Consider the following 12,640-nt stretch of genomic DNA (forward strand, 5'->3'; position numbering starts at 1 on the left):
ATCTTTACAAGTCATGGTTTGAAAAAGGAAAAAGTTTACAAGTCATGGTTTGAAAAAGGAAAAAAATATGCAAGTTGACTGCAGTTGAATATTCTGTAGTCCAAAAAATATGCAAGTTGACTGATTATAGATTGTTAATCTTCTAATGTAATACTCATTTGATTCTTGTTCCCTCTTTCTACCTGTATATCATCTTCACAAGTCATGGTATAATTCGCGAATCCGTCCGTATCATCATCCGTACCTATGGAACCCCGACTTAGTTTTGCGAATTTCCACGCCAAAACGAATTATTTACGCGTATCATCATCCGTACCTATGGAACCCCGACTTAGTTTTGCGAATTTCCACGCCAAAACGAATTATTTACGCGTTACCGAATTATACGACTCGTATGATATTTTGCCACATCATCACCAAATTATGACTTTTAAAATCTTATATACACCAATCTGATTCAAATACCACATACACCAATCTGATTCAAATACCACCAACAAACTCTCACATACTTTGAGGGAAGCAAACCAAGAGGCGGACGAACTGGCATACCAAGCTGTGAAGACCCAAATACAACAACCTACAACATCAACAACTACCAGCTGGGACGCCGGATGCCCACCTTTCCTGCAAAATATTGTATTCAATGATAGAATTGGAACGACCTATCCAAGAATTGTAACTTCCTCTAATTAAATAAAATGACTACCCCTTTCAAAAAGAAAAACAACCTTTTCTTTTTAAGAAAACTCAGGCAGAGCCTAAGGATTTGGATTGCTAATAATGCAAGTGTGGTCATTGTTTAGACAAACATTAGACCCACTGCTAAGGTTCTTACAAGTTATAGCCAAATTCAAAGCTTGGAGATTTTGGGTTCTATGTAACAGGTTAAGACTCAGTAAAACAAAAGTTACAGGTTTGATATGTAATAGGGATTCTTCATTCGATGTCTGTTTTTCCTTGTGGTAGTTTCTACTGAATCTTCCTTTGATTGCTTGGATGTAGAGAGTGTTGAAGTGCTCCAGGATTTCACTTGTTTCAGCATGTATTTCTATGTTCATGTGCTGCTTTTCCTCTGCCCATTGAAAGGCTAAGTCTGCTCCTCCTGTGACTCCTTCTGCTCCCCACTGGCCTGTGTGTCCTCTGCTATCAACATAGTTTCCTGCAAAATCAGTAATAGTTAGGGCAGGGAAAAACTGACAAGTGTTGGGATCCTGAATAGTACAGATTTTGATTAAGAAACCAAAGCGCTGCTTGTGTTGTTGGATCCCAACATGAGTTCCAGGAGTATCTATATGGGATTCATTCTCAATGATATGCCCCCTGAGTATTCAAGGCATGGCAATGTAACTTGTGAATTCTGTTATAATCACAGAGATGTTGTTGAATGCTGAGAGTAGTATTCTTAGCATTTGGAGAGATGTTTTGGAAAACTAGATCACATCTAGCCTTCCAAATGAACCAACAAGTGGTTGCATAGATGCAAACATTATGACTGATGTTTGCATTGTGAAACCAGTCATTAAACCAGTCCATGAAAACAATATGGTGATCAAATAAGCCATGATTTCCACCTAACATTTGCTGCCAGACTTCAGTGGCTGCAGGGAAGTTTAGGAACATGTGTGTCATAGTTTCCTCCCCACAGTTGCATAATTTGCATATGGGATCAATATAGTGGAGAATGCTTGCAGTTTTGGCATTTGTTGGCAGAATTTCATGAGCACATTTCCAGAGAAAATTTTTGACAGCTTGCGCCACTTCCAAATTCCATATATCTCTCCAGTCTCTTGTTGCTTGATCATTTCTATAGAGATTCTCTATTTTTGCTTTGTATAGAGCTTTAACAGAAAATTTTCCTGTGCTGTTGAGATTCCAGTGAATACTGTCTTCTTCTCTGGGGTGAATATCAAGATTAATGATGACTTGAGCAGTATCAGAACTAAAGATTTGCTGTATGAGCTGAATATTCCATTCCCTTTGATCTGTCATTAGGTGAGCTAGCAGTTGGATATCTTTGGGGCAGTTTGCAGGTTTGATGAGTTTGTCAGTTGAAGTAGGTATCCAGAAGTCCTCCCAAATTTTTATTGTGTTGCCATTTCCTATTCTCCATTCACAGTGTTGTTGAATGTTCTGAATACCTTATAAAACCCCTTTCCATATCCAGGAGTCTCCATCTTTAGCTTTGGTGTTCATGCTGAGAACATTTCTTCCCAATAAATATTTGGCATCCATCAGTTGATACCAGAGAGAATCCTTGTCCTGCTCCAATCTCCATCCTATTTTTGTTATCATGACACTGTTGAAAAGCTCCATATTCATAAAACCTAATCCACCAAGCTCCTTAGGTTTGCAAATGGCTGTCCAGGCTTTTGGGTAGTAGCCTGTGGGGTTTTCCAGGTTCTTTCCCCAGAAGAAATCTCTTTGTAGTTTGTTCATATCTTGACAGGTTTGCTTTGGGATTCTGAAACAATTCATTTTATAGATGCTCGCTGTAGAGGTGACATATTTTATTATAACTTCTCTTCCAGCTGGGTTCAGTGGGGGAATTCTTCCAGCTAGACAGGTTTCTCTTCATCTTATCCACTCCTGGTTTGAAAGATTGGATCTTGCTTCTATGGGTAAATAAAGGAGAGCCTAGATACTTGTCATTTGTAGGAAGAATTTGAACTCCAAGCAGCTTGCAGATAATAGACATAAGAGCTGGATCAGTGTCCTTGCTGAAGAAGACTCCTGATTTGCTGAAGTTGATGAGTTGGCCAGAAGTATCTCCAAAAATGTTGAGGATATCCTTGAGATTATGTGCTTCAATAGTGTTTTACTTACAGAAAACCATACAATCATCAGCAAAGAGGAGATGATTTATGGATGGGGCATTTCTACAAATTTTTACTCCAGAGATGAGACCCAAATCTTCAGCATGAGATAAGATTCTGGATAATGCCTTCATGCAGAAAAGAAACAGGTAGGGAGACAGGGGGTCTCCTTGCCTGAGTCCTCTAGTAGGGTTAAAGAATTTTTCAGGGGAGCCATTTGAAGGACAGCAGTACAAGTAGTGGATATGCATTGCATAATCTTGTTGCACCATTCAGAGTTGAATCCAATTTTGACCATAATTGTATGAAGAAACTTCCAGTCCACTCTGTCAAAGGCTTTAGCCATATCAATATTGATCCCCACACTTCCTTTGTTGCCTTTAAGACCTCTTCTGGTTCTCATGTGATGAATAATTTCATGGGCAATGGCTATATTATCAGCTATTTGTCTTCCAGGTATGAAGGCAGATTGGTAGGGAGATATGATTTTGTTGAGATATGGTTTCATTCTTTGGGATAGCAGTTTGGATATGATTTTGTAAGTGGTGTTGCAGAGGCTAATGGGTTTGAAATGGCTGGGACTAGTAGGGTTATCAATTTTGGGTATCAAGGATATGAAGGTTGAGTTCATTTCTTTGAGAAGGTATCCTGACTTGAAGAAATGTTGGACCATTTTAAATAGGTCCTCTCCTATAATGTCCCAATTTGCTTGGAAGAAGTTAGGTGGGAAGCCATCTGGTCCTGGAGCTTTATCTTTGGCCATGCTGAAGAGAATAGCTTTGACCTCACTATCTTCAGGAATTCTATTGAGATTTTTGTTATCTTCAGTGGTTATGACTGTAGGAATGAGGTTAAGGATTTCAGTATTCATAGAAGGGGATTCTGAAGTAGCCATTTTTGATAAGTGGTTGGTGAAGCATTGCTTTATGTCTTGGTAGTTTTCAATCCAGTTTCCAGAACTATCTTGGATGGTATCTATCTTGTTCCTTCTTAATCTGCTTTTTGTAGTTCTGTGGAAATAACTTGTATTCTTATCTCCCAATTTGATATATTGGTCTCTGCTTTTGATTTTCCAAAATTTTTCTTCAATGTCTTGCCATTCTCTGAGAACATTCATTGCAGTTTGTAAGGCTTTACTTCTGTCCTGATTGAAGTAATTTTCTTGTAGCCAATGCATATGTTGCTTACATTCTTCAATGTTTGTCTTTATGTTGCCATAAACTTCTTTGTTCCAGATTTTGAGTTTCAGCTTGACCTCTTTGAGTTTTATAGCAATTAGAAAAGCGCTAGAACCAGACAAGTTCCTCTTCCAACATTCAAAGATGATATCCTTACAATCCTTATGGTCTAGCCAAGGACCAAAGAACTTGAAAGGGATTTTACCAGTACTCCAGTGAGGATTAGTGTTAAGAAAAATGGGATGGTGATCAGAGCCAATAGCTAAAAGATTAGTAATAGTAGAGTTTGGATATAAGAGGAACCAGGACTCAGTGGCTAATCCTCTATACAATCTCTGCTCAGTGAGCAGGCCCACTTCTCTTATTTGTCCAAGTGAAAGGGCAGCCAGTGCTGCCTAAATCATTTAGATCCAGATCAATAATCTTGTTACTAAAAATATTAGCTTCAGCATTGTCCAGTGCTTGGGTACTGTATTTTTCAAAATCATGTAACATAAAGTTGAAATCACCAATAATCAACCAAGGGAGGGAGTTCTTGGAAGCAGTATACTCCAAAAATTTCCAAGAATTTAGTTTACACTGAGTATTATTAGAATTACCATAGTAACCAGTGAAGAGCCAGGGAGGGCCACTAGTAGGCTGTATTTTAGCATTGATATGGTTAATTGAACTGTCTAGAATTTCAACATCAAGATTGTTCTTCCATATCATTACTAATCCACCAGCTGTACCACTAGCCCTTTCAGGATTAACATGCAAAAATTTTTGGATATTAAGTTGTTTCATAGAATTTAAAAGTTTACCATGTTTCTGTTTGGTTTCAGATATGAAGCAAATATCAAGATTAAATTTGGTCAGCATATCATTAAGATATTCCTTAGTATATTTTTCCCTAGACCTTGGCAGTTCCAGGCCATTGAAGTAAAGAATTGCCAAAAATAGGATACAGGGGGGTATTTAGAGGTTGGTCTCCTAGCTATAGGATCATAGTAGCTTATGATGTAACAGTATGAGGAAAGAAAATGTTGGTTGCAATTTAATACAAGATAGAAGATAGAGAAGGAAATTACCTCAGGGGTTGGTGTTGATGAGCCACTCTCAGGCAGATGGCTCAGGATGTGGTCGAGGTGTCTCAGACTGGTGCTGTAGAAGTCACACATCCGCTTGAAGTTCCTCGAGATGAGCATGTAACTCCTGGAGTTGATTCTAGGATTGTGGGTTAAATCTACAGATCTGCAAAGGCTAGTGCTATGCGAGGTGAGGAGCCCCAACTTCCTGTGTTTCCGGCTGATGACACTTTGCCTCCTGAAGCAGATGCAAGGGCTGTAGAGAGGGTGTATAAGGCAGTGATGGCCAGAGCTGTGAGAGATGTTGCACTTGAGTCTGGGGGGCCAAAAGCAGACTAAACATGTAGGATTTGGCAAGCTGCACATGCTGAATTTAGTAGTACCAGACATTCTGAAATCTTTTATTTTAGTTTGATGCCAAAAAACAATGATGCTATCCTGTTTATGGAAATGTTTTATGTATACTTTGGTAATTTGTAGTACTATGTTCAAGTTTTTATTTCTATTTAAAGAAAAAGTAGTGCAATGTAGCTGATTCCTAGTTAAAATCATGTTAAGAAAGAAGCAATTTTCCCAATAGAGAAGATCATGAGTGCTAACAAGATTTAAGAAATAGTTAGGCTTAAGGAACTTGGTAGGACTAGTAGGCAATAGAGAGCATATGCTTTTAGTAAATTGTAGAAAGATCAAATTAGGAGTAGGGAATAGAGAAACAAACAGATAGAGAGTCAAGTACTCACCTCCAGGTAGTTTAGCCAAAATAGCCAAGATAGTACACTGATGCATACCAGGGGAAGGAGGTGTAGAAATCCAGCTGATTCCCCAATGAGCTTTGCAACTAGAGAACCTCAGACTAACTGGTTGAGATTTCTGTCTCAAAAAAAACTCCTTCCTTTTCTAGGATAAAAATCTGGCTTTGAGAGCTTGAACAGGGTAATTTAAATCTAGGCAATGGGAGTTTAGTGGCAAGTTGTTTTTATAAGAATTTTCCAGTAAAACTGAAAGATGCTGAGTTAGGTTAGATTGGGTATGAGTTATTGTAAAAGAACCTAGAAAAGTTGAGATTTTGTTACATATTAAAATGAGAATCAAAGCTTTTGTGCCATAATAATCATGAGATATGCCAGAATGGCCTTTGATGGTTTGGGCATTCATTCCTGTGCGATTCTTTTGATTGTAAGTTATGAATTCAGTGATTTGTGTGTTGCAAGTGATTTTTGAGCTTTTTGTGATTTGAGTGGAATTTGTGATTTGTGTTGTGTAACTGATGCAATTGCAGTTGCAAATGTGAGACTTGTGAGTAGTGTTCATGGTTTGGGCTTGAGATTAGATGAGAAATATCATTTGCAGAGAAATATTGGAGGTTTCCGACAAATTTTTTTGGAATCAGCGGCTAGAGAGAGCCGTTAAAGAGACGTTGGAAGAATGGGACAGAAAAAAAACGGTAGAAAGTAGCCGTTACCGAGAGGGAAGAAAGTTCAGGTGAAGGGGAGAAAGAGGAGAGAGGGGAGAGCCATTTGTTAGAGTTTTTCATATGAAAGAGTCCCCACTTTTAAAAAAAAAACAATCATATATATAGTTTATGTAAATTATTAAATCAAGATATCTAAGAAAAAATAATGTCAAAAATGATTCTTTTAATATAAGTTGAATTTTGTATGACGAACTCATATTCTAAAACGCATTATATACGTACACATGTCATTCCGTTTTACTGACGAATCACGAATTGACCACATTTTTGACCGAACTCGACTTTTGTGAACCCGTATAATACTCGTATGTAGCCGGTTACGAACTTCTCCCATACACAGAATTGCTAATTAGAAACATTAGGTGGTTTATTTTCCTCGTTTTAATGGGGGCTAATGGAGGCTGTCAATTTTGGGGGTTCTATACCTTTACCCCCTATCTTTGGTATTCGACACGTGTTCTACATTATTTTATTTATTTTTAAATTCTTTATATTTCATTTTATATATATACTAGGGCTTAACCCGTGCCGTAACGGCACGTGCATAATTTATATTTGGTTATTCATTTTACGATATATGAATATTAAATATAATATTTATTAATATCAAGTTTATCCTTCTTATCATCGTAAAAATAAAAGAAAATCCGATTAGATATTTCCATTCTTCGCTCCACGGATACTTTCTAGTATTTTCCGCTTTGACATTCTCCCAAACTATGCCTCTCCTTTTTCGAATTGTATTGTAAATCCAGCCATGAAACTGTATTGAAATCAGTTTTTACATATCCTCCCAAAAAAACAACTTTATTTGATACGTTTTTTTGTTTATAAATAATATTATTGATCCTTTGAAATGGCCTTTATGCATGTTCCTTATTTCAGTGAATGATGTCTCAAGCCATGCATGAAATTATATTGGAAATAATTTTTACATATTTTGTCAACGATGTTAGGATCTTCATGGACCATAGGAACCTACTATGGGCCCGTTCACATGTCACCGATGCTGCCCCTACTTGGCCACCTTGGGATAAGAGGTGTGCAGTTTTAATCTAAAACTCATCGGTGCTATGTAAGGAAATTCCCAAGCTTATTAAGCTCCACATGTACTCCTCTTTCTTCCATGTGGGACTATTACTAGCTATACATATATGGTTTATCGCGCCACATATTCCAACAATATCCACCTTGGCGAGATTAAACCACTTCACCAGTCGAATCAGAATCCACCATATGATTACTATATGTATATGCTACCCGTCGATCATGATTAATGTCATTATGCTACTTCACGTTGACTTAATGAGAAGGCAATCTCTAACTCCACCTTGACCATTTCCTTGCCTACCTAGAACCCTGCTCCACTTGAGAGTTAATATGCAAGACAGTAACTCCGCTTTGAGCGCCAGTTCAACCTTGAGCATTGCCTTGCCGATCTAGAACCCTGCTCCACCTGAGTTAATGAGTGAGACACTAACTCCACCTTGAGCGCAAGTTCAACTTTTGAGTCTGACTCCACTTGCGCCCTAACCCGGGTGACATCCACATCCACTTCTACGCTTGGAAAGTATCCCCAACCATGGGCTTTGATACCAATTTTTAAGATCTTCACGGACTACCAGACACTACTCAGTCCGGACCACATAACCCCGAACCCCACTTGACCACATAAGAGGTGTGGAATTTTTAACTAAAATGCCTCGGTGATATGTATGCATATGCCCAAGCTTATGAAGATCCACATGTATTCATTTTTATAAGATGATGGACTATCCCTAATTATACATATGTGGTTTATCGCGCCACATACTCCAACAACCGAGTGGAACCAAAACATTAAACTATGTAGTTGTAACAAAATTACAACACCTGAACCCATTCGTCCAAGAATAATTGTGTAGATATTAACAATGTTCGTATCCTTGTTGCTTTTTCTCCTTTAAGAATAGTCTGAAAAGAGTAAAACTCATAATTGATTTAACAGTACATATCGTATTGTATGTTCTTACTATTTCAATGACATAATGAAAATCTAATTCATTCACTTAAGCTATTAAATTTTAAAATATTAAGTCATTTCCGATGGAAACCATTTTACTCAGATAATATGTAGTTCTAGTTTTTCAATATTCCAATATATATTATGTACGTAATTCAACTCGGCAGGAAGAGTTCACTGAATGGAATAAAGGCAATGCCTTGTCCTTTCGTAACATTGTTTCCTTTCCACCATAGTTGGATCTAGAGTTGGTAAAAAGCACTGTATTTATGCGTTCTCGGGCAAGAGTAATCTAGTGATGGGATACCTCCCAGAAAACTGTTGATTAATGACCGCATCAGTTTCATTTGAAAATCCCACAATGTTGGATAACCGCAGTGACTAAGCGGGGACAGTATTGGCGGAGGATCATGTCCTTACAAATGGTATTAGAGTCAACCACGAGTTACCTTTCGAGGGTGAAAGAATATTCTTTATGGATTGTTTCGGAAAGGGTCTCATGAGTGAGAAAAAAATGCCAAAGTCTAGAATGGAACATATTCCGTAGCCGAGGACAGCTCCAAATTAAGTTGGTGGTATTATAGTGATCTGACTCGAGAGGTAGGATTCGTCAAATGGAATATACATGTAATAGTTTGTCCTTTACTAACACCGAGACCTTTTAAGCATAATTGGCTTCATAATTCGCAGAAAATCTCTATAGTTAAGCATGATCAATATTGAGTAATCCTAGGATGGGTGACCTCCTGTAAAGCTGTTGCTGGATAACCGAAGCGGTGAGCATTCAAAACCCCAGATGACCGAAGTGGCTAAGTGAGTACATCATCGATAGAGGGTCAGGCCACTACATTCTACGACCTTACGCTTCCAAATGTGAGGTTATTCTTTGCAGAAATAATAACACCATGATTAGTTAATAAGTCAAATCGTACCCTAATAACAATACGCTCTACTAACAATAAAATCAGTTATCCATCATCATTGAATAAAAATAACATTAAATTTTTTATCAAGAAATGCGTGAGATGATGGAAAATTACTCACTGGACATCAATACTTGCCACTGTCACTATGGTCCACTTATATGATTGTTAGCCAATACAACTAAGTTTGATGTTGTTTTTTTCTTTAAAAAAAAGTACTTTGAAAACATATTTATAACAATATTTTTTCATCCTAGTTTTAGTAAAGATGTCATAAGTGATTTTTATGCAAAACACTTCCAAAATATATCAATTTTAAAAGTGCAGAAGGAGCTTTTAAAAGCTTCAAAAGCAAACGCTATAGTTCACCATAATATTATACTTTATTTTCCAATTCTATTAAATCTTTTTTAATAACTGACAAAAATTATCTTTGAATCCGTATATCACCGATTTCTATTCGCTATATCTTATTCTTTAAATTTAATTATTTTTATTTTCTAGCTACATTTTATGTTATACAGTATCTCGGGAACATGTCAGCTTGGTTGCAGCTTCTGTTTCTTCCAATCTGCACTCTTACTTTGTTCCAACTGAGGAATTCTGCGGAGAGAAAATTTGGTAACAGGAGACGCTTGCAAATCATGGCTATTAACCAAGCTCTGGCAACTTAGAAAGAACCCAACGGTTGTTTCACTTTGGTGAATAACCTGTTGCAAAAGCCTCTTCGCAGTGGGGGTTCGAAGGGTGACAGGAAGGTGGGCGTTGATTCACTTAAAGCTTGTCGCAAGAAGTTAAGTTGTGGCCACTTTGCTGCAGCCATTCGTGTGCTGTTTTCATCTGGGATTGGACCGCATAATGAAAGTACTTTCCACGAGTTACAAGACAAACACCCTTCTGCGCCTCACCCTGATGTTCCCGATGAAGCTGTCGCGGTTGATCCAATCACAGTGGACTCGCGGGCATTTTTGGGAGCTATTAAAAGCTTCGCAAAAGGCACTTCTTGTGGCCGGGACGGGTTACGCGCGTAACACTTGGTTGATGTAATGAGTGGGGCTGCGACAGCCATTGCAGATGAGTTACTATGTTCGATTACAGGTGTTGTCAACCTTTGGTTGGCTAGTAAGTGCCCTGTGGCTTTAGAAGAATAAATTGCTAGTGCGCCCTTAACTCGTTACTTAAACCTGGAGGTAGTATTAGACCCATTGTTGTTGGTACGAAAGTGGCGGCTTTCTCTGTTGGCAAGGAAATGTCATCTTATTTAGGTGATTATCAATTTGGAGTTGGTGTTCCGGCTGGTGGTGAGAGTATTTTACATGCTGTAAATCGTCTACTTGAGATGCAAGGTCACTTGGACAAAATGTCAATGTTGCTCATTGATTTTTCTAATGCCTTTAACTTGGTGAGTAGATCTCAACTCATTAAGGAAGTTCGCCTTCATTTTCCAGGTATTTCTCGCTGGGTAGAGTTTTGTTACTTGATGCCTGCTAAACTCTATTATTATCATTATGTTTTGTCTTCTGATCTTGGAGTCCAACAAGGTGACCCCCTCGGTCCCTTGTTATTTGCTTTGACACTTCACCCCCTAGTGAAGACTATTGCTTCCCAATGCAAACTTGATTTGCATGCATGGTACTGTAGTTGCAGGAAATCCTACGCTACACTCCTCATATGATTTCATTGTTGATCAACTCATTTTTAGGTTTACACTCTTAATTTTATTGATTAATTTTTGAATGTTCTTACAAGAAAGATAAAGAAGTCAAGAATGATCTCTGCTCTCAACTTTCTCTCTCCTATTTACTTGTTTCTTACTCAAAAAAGATCCCCCTTCCCTTTACAACTCGAATGACTATTTATAAGGAAATACATAGTGGATGACAGATAATCTATCCTTTATTTTCGGATATGGTTTGCGACATTCTCGCAACCTTACAAATGTTAATTTCGCAAGCTCTCATATTTTCGCAGGACTATCACATCTTTCTCATGATCCTTGCTGATGTCGTTTCTGAAATTGTTATGCGACGCTATTGTGTTGTCCATTGATAATTTCGCTGAGACATAATTGTTGCGAGATTCTGATCCTACATCTTGCCTCTTCTCATATTTTCTCTACAAAGTAGAGAATGATGTGAGAAATGCCGCAACTGCTTATCTTTTCATATTCCACATTTATCACACGTACTATCTTTTCCATTTATTTCTTGACACGTCTTCTGTAACCGCTACTTTTCAACCGCTCACGTCTCTTCGTCTTAATGGTGTTTATTTCTTCGAGTAAAAAATTTTCTTTATATACTCTTCTCCCCCCCTTTTCCACTTTTCTTTTTACTTTCTCTTCTATTTTTATTCTCTCATCTCTGCAACTCTATTATTCTTCTGCAAATTCTGCTGCTGTAATTTTTTCTTCCTTTAATCCTTTTACTTTCCATACATTCCCATACTATATATTCAAACATGGCTCCAAGTGGTCATAGATATGAGAAAAATTTACAAGATGTCCAAAAAGATCTTGCTGATAAAGGTTTTACACTCTCCACCATTCCTGGTGAGAATGCCAAATCAATTCTTTCTGTCAAGCTTTTCTCTAATCAAAATTGTGATGATCAATCAATCATAATTTCGCTAGGTCAGATTCTCGCAGGTCTCCCCATTCCTCTTTATAACCCAGATCTTCCTTTATTTTATGAAATTCTCGCTCATTCGGGATTTTTGCGAGCCATCTTCCAACTAAGTGGGGACTGCATTCTTCTGATGTTAGAGTTCACTAATCGTGGTGCTGGTAGAGGATCTCTTTACTCCAAAGAACTTAGGGATCCAAAATTCGCAAACCTAGAAATAGTTGCTGAGAAGTATACAGTGGCGAATTTCTTTGAAAACTACGAACTTATCTCCATGAAGAAAGAGAATACTCGCTGGGGTATTCGATTAAGAAGGAAAGATAACATTGATGAAGCCAAAATTCTTATGCAAGATATTGAATGGCATTCTGGTAAAAACACAACTCCTCGCCAATCCAAAGATGATAAATGGTGTGTTTTTCCTTTAATGCCAAAGGGACCCTACATTGCTGGATCAGACGTTCTTCCTGCGAATCTCGCTGCATATCAACCTTGGGTTTTCTCTTGGCCCGAGAAGGAGAAAGAGGTATGTTTCTCCCCTTTAACTCATTTTATA

The 12,640-nt window shown here is 37.9% G+C and overlaps 1 protein-coding gene across 1 annotated transcript; it reads right to left on the reverse strand.

The window, feature by feature from the left end:
* Window positions 1–2,142: 2,142 nt before the first annotated feature.
* Window positions 2,143–4,855, reverse strand: LOC113295920. The gene is made up of 5 exons (XM_026544249.1): window positions 4,351–4,855; window positions 3,470–4,256; window positions 2,991–3,265; window positions 2,646–2,805; window positions 2,143–2,464 (listed from the first exon to the last, which is right to left on the reverse strand). Exons 1-5 carry the CDS (start codon window positions 4,853–4,855, stop codon window positions 2,143–2,145), a joined length of 2,049 nt encoding a protein of 682 aa, XP_026400034.1.
* Window positions 4,856–12,640: the final 7,785 nt, after the last annotated feature.

Source organism: Papaver somniferum, chromosome 7 (genome assembly GCF_003573695.1).
Source record: "Papaver somniferum cultivar HN1 chromosome 7, ASM357369v1, whole genome shotgun sequence".
Lineage (NCBI taxonomy): Eukaryota > Viridiplantae > Streptophyta > Magnoliopsida > Ranunculales > Papaveraceae > Papaver > Papaver somniferum.

Bases quoted from the DNA above. Each gene is read 5' to 3' on its own strand.
- LOC113295920 (XM_026544249.1), bottom strand. From the start codon at position 4,855: ATGCTGACCAAATTTAATCTTGATATTTGCTTCATATCTGAAACCAAA. The intron at 4,257-4,350 runs GTGGGCCTGCTC...CTAATCTTTTAG, and splicing joins CACTTGGACAAATAAGAGAA to CTATTGGCTCTGATCACCAT. The intron at 2,806-2,990 runs GCAAGGAGACCC...ACACTATTGAAG, and splicing joins AACCCTACTAGAGGACTCAG to CACATAATCTCAAGGATATC.